General features: G+C 38.7%; 1 protein-coding gene across 1 annotated transcript in view; it reads right to left on the bottom strand.

Annotated features, from left to right (window-relative positions):
* The window catches only part of LOC146473958 (alpha-L-fucosidase-like), a 12,524-nt gene extending 866 nt beyond the window's left edge, over positions 1-11,658 (bottom strand). The window contains exons 1-9 of the mRNA XM_085117992.1: positions 11,539-11,658; positions 8,343-8,690; positions 7,596-7,702; positions 6,562-6,692; positions 5,728-5,858; positions 5,044-5,144; positions 4,088-4,220; positions 2,927-3,097; positions 1-1,743 (exon numbers count right to left, since the gene is read on the bottom strand). The exon at positions 1-1,743 is cut by the window's left edge and continues 866 nt beyond it. Coding sequence (XP_084974118.1) covers positions 1,500-1,743; positions 2,927-3,097; positions 4,088-4,220; positions 5,044-5,144; positions 5,728-5,858; positions 6,562-6,692; positions 7,596-7,702; positions 8,343-8,690; positions 11,539-11,549 — 1,377 coding nt within the window. The 5' untranslated portion in view covers positions 11,550-11,658 and the 3' untranslated portion in view covers positions 1-1,499. The remainder of the gene's footprint in view (positions 1,744-2,926; positions 3,098-4,087; positions 4,221-5,043; positions 5,145-5,727; positions 5,859-6,561; positions 6,693-7,595; positions 7,703-8,342; positions 8,691-11,538) is intronic.
* Between the last annotated feature and the right edge of the window lie 26 nt (positions 11,659-11,684).

The raw sequence follows: 11,684 nt of genomic DNA on the forward strand, positions 1-11,684 counted from the left end.
ATGAAGGTAAATCAAAGAGAAGAATTAGACTTATTTTTTTACTGTTCCGTGGGGCAATTGAACAGCTCGTTTGTCCGCCGCTGTGGGGAATTTGGCGGGGGAATGGGCATCGGTGGAAATGACTGATGCATAAAACTGGACCCAAAAACGTCCAACTGCCCACAACGTAACTAACAAATGTCTATTCTTCTCCGCAAAAAAAATCCCCCAAAAAAGTCCTTGCCAAACCCCTTCCACCCGAAAAACTCCACCAGAAAATTTCTGACCAAAAGAGACCCCGAACGCTAATTTCAATCCCCCAACGTTTCCGCACCTCCATGTTGCTAATATTCCTGAATCCCCCCCCCCCCCCCCCCTTGGATGTAGCCTCTTGTGTGCTGGACGAGCATTGCGTGGCAAAGAACGGCTGCATTGGAGACCACGCTATTACTGGTGTTCAAGTAGAAATCCCCAAGAAATAATTATCCTCACAATATATAAGAAAAGAAGTAAGAAAAGTAGCCCAGCTCAGGAGGGGGGATTGTGAAAGGCACAGGGATGTCGTTAGACAATTTGCATCCCTGCCCTGAAGCCAGGCGAGTTCCTCTTCCAGGAAATTAAAGTAGCCTGTCTTATAAAAAAAATCCCATTGTATTGTCTCTTGGTCATTTCGAACGTTTAGAAGCCTGCTGTTTTTCATGTAGTTACCAGCCAAACAGTAACAGGTTGCTGGGTACAAATGATAGCACTGATCTGCAAACATGTAATTTTCACTGCTGATATTAAGACCTGATCCCTATTGCACAGCCTGATACCACTTTCAGAACTGAACTGTAAATTGAGCCTCAAACCCGGGGGGGGGGGGGGGGGTACTCCCAAACAAATTGGATAGGGATGTGCGGCCCGCTTCCCAAAACCCTTACCCTATTTATGACTAAAATCTGCGATTTTCCCTACCCTATTTATGACCTGACCCTTCAAACAATACCCTGTTTCAGACCTGCCTTATAATTATTTCCCTAGTCCAGATCAATTGTTAAAGGCGTGACAAGCCGTTGCGGCACGTACACGGTTGCCGTAAACATCATGATGAAGAAGTAGTTTCCAAAAAAACGAATTCAAGACTAGAGTGCAAAAATCGATACCTTATTTATTACCAAAATGGCTAAAATCGATACCCTATTTATGACCAAAACGGCTGAAAAACCATACCCTTTGGCGCCGCACATACCTATATAGCCCATATAAGGGAGTATCCCCCCCCCTTGGGGCCTGCAAGAGCAGATGTCTTTTTCAGCTCTCACACGCATTTTCAAACCAAGAGCTAAAATCCATTGCACCTATCGCTTAATATAGGGGAGCACAAACATGCAAGCTGCTTCAGCTCTTTGTGCCAAGTGGCACTTCAATTTACACCTTAAATTTAATTTACCACTGATTGCCTACTTTCTACATACCGAAAATATAATTAAAGAAAATTAATTTTGAAGGTGTTTGCAACACCGCCATTAACCCATGATTCAGGAAATGTTCTCCAGCTTAAAAACCCAGGCCCACTTGGATGGTAGCTTGTTCACTGGGATACCAGGCAAGGTAACTATAATGCCACCTTTGTCCGTTGCTGGCTTCCAAACAAACTTTCCTTCATAGCCCAACATGGTGACTTGAGTGATGTTAGTGGTGATTGGAGCTCCCAGAGTAAGCTCATCAGTGGAGGGCCATTCCAGGACAATGGCATACACAGCACCAGCTCTTGAGGTGTACCTACAGTAGAAAGAAAGAAACGTTCTACAACATTGGAAGAATACAATTTAATTACTGTATTCTTAACAGTTACAGGTCATTGTTGGTGGCCAATTTTAGTTGCAGAGTCTGCAACTAAGGAAAATAAGGAAGGGTCTGAGACCTTTCCTTATTTTTTAAACCAAAACCCCTGGCCAAAAGGGCTGAGGTGCCGAGATATTTCACTTCATAAAAATGCAAGTCAAGCTCTCAAGAGCTGGTCCTCCACTCAACAGAAGGTGTGGATATGCCATTGAATTTAGCTTAATTATCAACTCAGCTGATAATACCAGAAATCTGTTTCCTTGACAAATTACTTTTGATCTAGGTTACCACGAAGTGCATTCTGATCAATTAGCAAACCTTAGGACATTTTGTCCAAGTATTAGTGGTAAAATTCTTGGAACAATATTCCTTTATCTATCCGCCAAAAATCTTTGAGACAAGTATTTAAAAGAGCACTGAAACTTTATTATTCTGCTCAGCACTAATGCTCATATAATGTTACAAATTGTACAACTACATTGCTTTCAAACGAACTTTGTGTAATTTATACTAGTGTATTTTCTTCCTTATGGATATGAATAAAAATTAACTTTTCTTCTCATTTACCACAATAACAATAATTGTTATTATTACAATTATTGTAGTAAGGTGTACAATATTAGTAAACCTGTGCCCCCCGCCTCTTTAGTAATGCATTTATTTAAAAACTTAATATCAACATGATTTAATTATGTGCTAAATGGAGGAAATAAATTAATACTAAAAAAATACTAGTTAAATAACACCTTGGAAATTTCTGGCTTCACAAGGAAAGAGGCCATTGCCTGGAGGGGGGGGGGGGGGGGGGTGTGGGGATAGGAGCACTCCTCAGATTTTTTCCCCAAGTATGCCTGTGTCATTTACTGATTAATACATCATTCTCAATAATTTATTATTTTCAATCTTGTAGCCCTGTTTTATCTGAAGATCAAAATCAGCCACGTTTCTGACACAAGAACCAGTCTATGCATGCCAAATTAGAGTGAATTCAGAGAAATTTGGATGCCAAGCGTAACTCATCATTTCTTTTTGGACCGGGCCCTTCTCAGAATTCTAATCACTTTACTAAGCATTTGTAATAGACGATAAACCTGACCAATTTACTTAACATTGAACTCACCAGACATCTTTGTTAATGGTGTCATTCTGAGCCCTCCAAGGTTTGCTGCTATAAATAGCTTCACCATTCACAGAGAGCCACTCGCCCATCTGAAGCAGTCGCTCTTCAAACGCTGGAATAATCAGGCCATCTGCTGTTGGACCAACATTCAACAGCATGTTTCCACCACAGCTACATCAAATCAAAAATAAAAGGAAGGAAAAACTTGTAATCAAGTGAACCTGATACAAAATTGGCCTTTCTCTCTAAGAGTAAAACACTGTACAGGTGCAATAATATTGTAATAAATAACTGTAGCCACTGAGTCTGTGGGCAACATCATTATTTTAGTAACTAAGGTAAAGGTAAAGTCGCACTATAAGCATAAGTGGCTCACGTGGCTGGAGCTTAACCCAGTTTCCGTAGCGTGAAGCAACTAGGAGTATCGCTAATCCTCCTAGATGCGATGCTAGTCCAACTTAGGGTGTGAAAGTTAATTATGCGTTCGCAATACTGCACTTCATATTGCAAACAGTTGTTGAGCAACATGAATACGTGTGCCTTAACTAATGACAGTGTAAAATGGCAGGAAGAAATCAACTTTTCAAGGTACATGTATGTGTTCACATTAATAAGGTGTTAGTCTTAACCATTGTCCTCCATCTGACCAAAAGGGACATGGATATTGGGCAATCAAAACTTGAGAGAAGCCAACTTGAACTAAAATTAATATTACTGAATATAATGAAATAGCAAAAACTACCATAAGATATCAAAGATGTCAGTCTTTCTGCTTTCCCAAGAAAAGTTAAACGGTATTTACTATCAAAGCAAATTTAACATCTAAGCCAGTCAAATTCTAATTGAATTTTATTTCAACAATAAGTATGTGTACAGTGTGTGTGTCGTGTGCGAGTCTGTGTGCTGAGAATGTAACTATATATGTAGATGTCTACATTTAAAGTGTAACTAAACCAGACTAGTGTCTAACTAGATAACTACAGTATATGGTTTACTTATAGGCACTAGGCATTTCCACCTTACGTGCAGATATTAACTATAAAACTTTAAATTAACTAAAATTAAATAAATATGCATCAGCAGCTGTCAATTTAGTCAAGAGAACATTGCTCTGTTTTTTCCTGCTACATAAGATAGCAAAGACAAACACCACCTTGTTACCTGACAGTTGAGGCCAGTTGATACAACAGTTGATTGATGTCCAAATATGAGTTAATATCCACATTACGTCTGTAGCCCCAGGAGCCTTTGTCTACTGTCAGAGCATTCTCCCATTTGTGTTTCTGAAGTGTGCCTTTTTGAAAGGTATAATAAGATACATGTATAAAACAACATCTCATATCAATGAAGCAAGAAAAATAAAATATTTCTTTCCTTGTTGTCTGCCTCTTTTCAGTCTGTCCATCCGCCAGTCAGTCAGTCAGTCAGTCAGTCAGTCAGTTAGTCTGTCCATCAGTCAGTCAGTCAGTCAGTCAGTCAGTCAGTCAGTCAGTCAGTCAGTCAGTCAGATCAGACATCATATCTTCAGGGATAGCAGGGATGAGGGTATGTAAGACAAACACATTGAGTGCCCACAAAGGTGCTTACCTTAGTTGCATCTTCCACAGCAGGTGGCACAGAAATAAGAGACTATACTCATAGTTTTTGTTTTGCTGTCTAATTATAATTAGTCACCAATAGTTACAGTTTTAAATGCTTCACTAATAATTCTATTGTCAGTCAATCATTTAGTCAGTCAGCCAATCAGTTGCTCGTTCTGTCAGTCAGTCAGTCAGTCAGTCAGTCAGTCAGTCAGTCAGTCAGTCAGTTGCTTGGTCTGTTGGTCAGTCAGTCAGTCAGCCAATCAGTTGCTCAATCAGTCAGTCACTCACTTACTCACCTACCTGCCCATTTAGTGCATGAAGTTCAACACAACAAAGAGTCGCAAGAGGTAAAAAGATCTAACAAATTAGGCTCGATTTCCACCGCTCACTCGGGTCCGGGCTAAGCCAGGACCCGTGTGAGGGGCAGAAATCGAGCCTAGTAAAAAATGTGACCGAGTTTTGTTGCCTATGAACCTCATACATGTACTTTTACCTTGCAGAATGGTTGTGGCTATAAATTGTGATTAGACTTACCTGGATTATATCGATCATGACAAGTGTACACACCACCATGGTGACAAAGACATCCATTGTTACACCAGCGATCATTTGTTACAACTGTGTCCTTTACAGGGCTGTAATGAAAGGAATCAGAACATGCTCAAATGTTTCCTTAACATTTATGAAATGCTGTTTACTGTATGTTAGCCAAGATTTGCATGAAAGGGGGAAAAAACCAGGCACTGATTATTATTTCTTGAAATTAATTTAAGCCCGATGTATACACCTTCCCCAAAAAGTGGGAGATCTGTACAGGCCCGGAAATGATTCCGTCTTTGAAAAGATGTACACTGAAGAAACAGTAATAAGGCATTACTGAACAATTTTGTAATTTTGCTACATGTAGATGCCCGGCCTTACACATACAGTCTTTCAGACAAAGTTTAAGAAAAATGGACACAAGGTTTTATAATCAACATGATCATCATACAAAAATGACATGTATCCTTCCTGTATTTATTTTAGAGAATTTGTTGATCAATCAATGCATGTTATCTTAAGTGATCATTTTCTTTATTCTCATGATCTGAATGTTTAACCAAGCAGTGATATTGTGAGGAGAAATTTGATAATGGTCTGTATTGGGGCTTAAGGGTTATGATGTCTTTACAGACCAATGCCGAGCTTAACCATCCCAGAGTGATACAAAGTATTTACCTGTCATTATAAAGCCAAGCAAGGAACTCTCTGCTCATCCAGTAAGTATCAGGTCCTCTAGAGCCATCTGACCAAAGATAATCAGGTTTGTATGAGTTTATCAGGTCATACAGCTCTGGCATGAGAATTTTCTATCACATAAAAAAAAAACCCCACATTATTTACACAATACTACTGACCCATACACAAACACTGTACAATGAAAATAGACTAGATTAATCCACTTCCCAGACAATGAAATCACTGTAAATGTGTACAATAGACAAAAGAGAATAAAGAATTATTACTCAACATATGTCATTAGCTCTTCCTGGATACTAGTTCCCTTAGTTCCCACTTGTTCATTTGTAAAGTACCATAAAACCCGGGTTATAAACCGTAGTTTTCTCAACTATTGATAGTTTCAATAGCCATCAAATAATGATCCCCTGTAGCCCTTTTCTGCACTTGAAAACTACATGCACATCCCTTGTTCCCAGCTCATCAGTGTTATTCATTGCCGTTACACCAGGAGCATTAAAAGTTAAAAAAACAATACACTTTTGGTTTTGTTTGTTTCAATCGATAGGACCTTGTTTCAAGGCCTTACATGTATCTGTATTTAAAGAGGCGGCAAGTAGTCAGTCTGTATAACAGTGCACAATCTGTCATTGAGTGAAGACATTACGATGTTAACATTAACACAATAGTATCACAATGGTATTTCAACCATCACCGATCATAACAATACTATCCCAATGGTCAAAATGACCTCAATAGTAATTCCTATAAGTTATGTATGCAATTATATGTTTGCATCCAAGAAAATTCTCAATAAAAAGTGAGCAGATTTACCTTGACATAATCCTGTGTCTGGTAGTTATTGGCAGAATCTTTCATATAGAGTGGATTGAACCACTCAAACAGAGAATGATACAGTCCAAACGTGATGTTGGTATTAGTTCTTATGGCATCTGCAAGCTCACCTGAGAAAACAACAAAAGCCATTAAAACTACAGTGTAGTCCATACCTGTAGCCATCTCTTAGCTCTGCCTTCTGTAGCGTGAATTCACGTAAACTTTAAGGCTGGAGTTAAATTTATTAATGTTTTAATCTGGGTTTTCCCAACAGTACGCCACTGGGGAAGGGTAGATCAGGAGGACAGTGTTCACCATATCTTAAGAATTCAACACCAATAGGGTTCTCTTACCCTGCACCACAGACGGAATACCATCTCCAAATTAGCACCCAAATCCTTGTTCTAGACTCCAAACGAAGGAAATGAAATGCAGGAGGTCACTTTCGAAATCCCCTTCAATCTAGCTAACTGGCTACAACCAGACCAATCAAACAATGACCTGGTGCACAGGCTAATCACAGAGTGTACTCAGTGTTTGCCACTTGGCCGGGGTCTAGAGCCAGGATTTGGGTACTAATTCGCAGACGGTATCCATGGCAGTTGACTCAGTCTGCGGCACAGGCTACATGTAGGTCTTCTACTATTGTAGATGACAAGTTCTGATGTACTGACTACAGTCACTGACCCAATTAAGCAAAGCCATCAATGAATTTTTTTTTCACTTGTGGTCACCTTCGTATGTGGTAGACTGATGACGATGACAACAAATAAACAATGATGACAATAATGGTGACAATGATAATGAAGCTGGAGATGGAGATGACAATAATATTATTACTATTGATCTGGCAATGACATCATTTGATGTTTGCCCATCGCAATGAGATGATGGTGATTACCAATTTTTTGTTTGTTTTTTTTTTTGGGGGGGGGGGTGAAATTAAATGCCCTTTGAGTTATATTTTCCTAATGAAAAATGAACAAAAAAAAAAAAAGATTTGAACATCTTTGAAAATTAGTGAGACTTACCCACAAGATCCCTGTGTGGTCCATTGTCAACAGAGTTCCAGTTCCATGATACATTAGATCTCCAGTTTGTCCAACCTTCATGATGTTTACTGGTCAGGACAATGTACCTGGGATAAATGAAACAAAATTGATTAATACACAAGTCATGGTTGTAACTATAATACAGTGCAAGTAGATAGTTTTAAGACCCTTCAATGAATACTATAATTGCAATAACATTAATGCAGTAACTAAAACCTTCTCATGAATTGACAGAAATAAGTTACAAATGTAGCACACTATCCACATATAAAAATGTTTATAATGTGTAGCACAGAGTGCTAATAATTTGGCAACAGTACCCAAATATTTTGAAATTATGGAATGTGCAGTTCCAGAAAATATCCATACTCCCCACATGGAAGGTTTTTTGTTTTGCACCCCCCTCCCCCCCAGGAAATTCCAGTTTAGCTTCATACTTTGCTTCTAAAATTTTGGCTGTTAAGATACCCCCCCCCCTCCCCCTAGGAATTTCCAAGGACCTTCCTTGGGGTGCAGGGTATGGATTTTTTCTGGAACTGCACAATGTTAGTCTTTGAGGAGAGGAAAAACATGGAGTACCCAGGAAATACCTATTGGAGTAATGATGTGACAGAACAAGCCACCAACATACTCAATCTACCCTATGTATAAAACTTAACAAACTCAATCTACAGTATGTATGTATGTACGTATGTTTATAAGTCTAGGAATGAAGGACTAACCTACCTTGCACCTGACTGCATCAGAAGTTTAGCCCATGCTACCGGATCAAAGAATTCTGCCTTGAACATTGGGGCAAAGTCTGGATACTCAAAGTTGGGAGGGTAGTTGTTTTTCATGAATTCCACGTATTGAGGATTTTGATCATGTTTCCAGCGATACCAGAACCACTCTGATCCAAAGCTTGGGACTGAGTACACACCCCAATGCATGAAAATACCAAATTTGGCCTCATCATACCAAGCAGGGAGGGGTCGTGTATCTAATGATTCCCAAGTGGGTTCATATTTACTTGAAACCAGGGAGAAGAGGGACAGGAGACCAATGACACTTGCAAGAATCATTGAACTAGTTCTAAAAAAATAAGAATAATTTATATTTTTTTACAAAAAAAATAACATTTGAGGAAAAAGTATGTGCTGTAATTGGTCCAACAAAGTTCATTATATCTCCATAGAGCATGCGTCCTACATGTAGCTGTGTCACGTGTCACTGTACATCACTGAGTTATAATGTACACAGGCTTTGACAATAGTGTAATGAAGCTGCTAAAATCATAGCCTAGGACATTATTTTTATAAAGTAGTATTTAGCATGAAGGATAAAAATGAGTAAATACAGTGGAACCTCGATTTAACGAATTCGCTGGGGACCGGCCAAATTTGTTCGTTAAATCGAGGGTTCGTTATATCGAAAACCTCGATATAACAAACTTGAGGGGAAACGACCAAAATGTTCGTTATATCGAGGTCATAGTTAATGATTGATTTTCAACACAGGTGACTTCTGTCACGAAATTCAATGCAATTTTCCTCACCCAGAAGTGCCGCGATTTGAAATGCAATTCATTAAGCATGGTGGCTTACAGTAGCAATTATTTTCACTTTTGAGCAGACGCGCAGCTTTTGTTTACAAAAAAACGACACTTTCAGAGTGTTGATCTATTCAGCATTTATCTTCTGTCACGTGTTGACATTGTAATTCGTTATTTCAAGGTAGATTTTACGTTTGGGCTTCCGGATTATGTTCGTTATATTGAGGAATTCGTTATATCGAGGTTCGCTATATCGAAGTTCTATTCCATACATTTTACTGTAACTTTGGCCGGGACATAGAATATCGTTCGTTATATCGAGGACTTCGTTAAATAGAGGTTCGTTAAATCGAGGTTCCACTGTATGTGATTATTAAAAGTAAAAAGGAAATTTGTGATACAAAAAGTCATCAAGTTATATAACATCAACAGCCTGTGAGTTTAAAAGCATTAACAAATCCCATCCCATGTTTAAAAAATAAAGAAAGAAAGAAATGTGCTTCGTAGAGTTACATGTTGCTTATAGAGGCATTAATAAAAAGCATTGGAAATTTTTAACAACAACTTGAGAGGTGTGAGAAGCACTTGCTGCTTTCTAAGCACTTCTCTCGCACAATTCTTAAAAAAATCCTGCATGTTCACAGCAACAATAATGAATATAAAGTCTCAACAATACATTTGGTATATCTTTTATTTCTCATCTGCTAGCTCCAAGTGATAGTTTCATGCAAAGTATCAGTTGTTTACACAGATGCTTGCAAAAAGGGATTTCTTAAACTTAATTAGATGTAAAAGAGAAAGATACCCTCTCAGCACAGGTTCGTTGGTTGCCGGATTTACCGGTGGGCAAATATAAGAACCTCTGCAAATGACTGTCAGATTCTTTGATCCAAACATTGGATGACCAAATATAAAAATTCTGGTTTCTAACTGGCTGTCAACTGGTTTCTGTGGCTAGCATAACGCAAGTTTGCACTGACTGTAATTGGTGGGAAATTGAAAGCCAACGATATTAATTTTTGCTGCATAAAACGTTTTTGCACAAGCCGAAACCTTGTTTTGCAAATTTTGCAAGCACTTTATCCAACAATTTGGTATAAATTAAAATGGTAAAAGTTGCAGATGTGATGTGATAAAATGCAGGACTGGAAGCGATTATTCACATAACGTATATTATGGTGTAGGCCGTGTATATGTACGATATGGAATTCGACAGGCATTTGCAGAGGTTTCTTATTTGTGCACCAGCGCATAGGGCAACTGACCAAGGAACCTCTGCTTGTGAAGGGAAGATAGCCAGTCACTTGCAAGTCATTTGATTTAACAAGTTTCTTATATACATCACTGTTTATATAATAAGCTGAATTCTACACGCATTTTGATTGGTGCTCACTTATGATCTAGGGAGGCAGCGTGGTCGAGTGGTAAGGGCGCCGGGCTTGAAATCCGGTGGTCCCTGGTTCAAGTCCCGCTCTGACCGCTAGCTGGAGTTGTTTCTCGGTAGCCCCGAGTTCAACTCCTCAGCCGCGCTTGTAAATAGCCAGCTGGTCTGCCTCCTGCCAGTTGGGATTTTTAACTGTTATTTTCAATTTAAATTATTTCTTTGTGAAATTTAATGCTTGGCCCCACTAGCACTTGTGCTATAAACACTGCCGAGGGTAAATAAAAGTTATTTATTTATTTTTTATTTTATCTATTGGAGGACAGACACATAGATGACGTCACCATTAACAATTTTTGCTTATTTATTATATAAAACAAATAGATTCCATGCTGCCGTGCGTCTGTTCAGTAATAGATCACAGAAGACGTCAAATTGTGGTAAGAACATCAGTGACACACGAGGCGCACCACTTTTTTGTTCTTACCACATTTTGACGTCATCTGTGATCAATTACTGAACAGATACACGGCAACATGGAATCTATTTGTTAATTAGAAATTATAAAATTATTCGGCTGAGAATCTACCTACATTATTCAACTGAGAACTTATAAAATCAGCTTTCTATGTTAACTTTTAAAAGCTTATTATTCAATTACTGACTGTGGGGTCTTGGCGTTTATAGTGTTTTATTACTCCACCTCTTTACATTATATTTATACCTCTTTTCAAGGTCCATACTGTAAGTTACGGACCAAGGTTTTTCCTGTTGATTTATGGCCCGAGCGCAAAATGCACCGGCCATAAATCAACGGTAAAAAATGAAGATCCGTAACTTACAGTACAGACTGACAAAACAAGGTAAGATACGTATTATACCTCTGAGGTTAATCGGGCACTCGGGAAAGGAACATTAACTTTCAAATTTAGCGGACCTGCTTGGCAAATAGACTTTACAAAGTTCACTTTTAGGATAGCTAGTTATAGTTTATGCAGTAAACTTACCTCCAAAGCATAACAACACTTGTAAAACGCAAGTTTTCACCTTCCGTGATAAAATATTCTGTTGAGGCAGGGGTCTTAATCTTGTGACAGTTTATCACGAGGTTGAGGTTGTCACGTGTTTATGCATGCTCTAAAACTCTCCAGAA

Source organism: Pavona decussata, unplaced genomic scaffold (assembly GCF_977016875.1).
Source record: "Pavona decussata unplaced genomic scaffold, jaPavDecu1.1 SCAFFOLD_92, whole genome shotgun sequence".
NCBI lineage: Eukaryota > Metazoa > Cnidaria > Anthozoa > Scleractinia > Agariciidae > Pavona > Pavona decussata.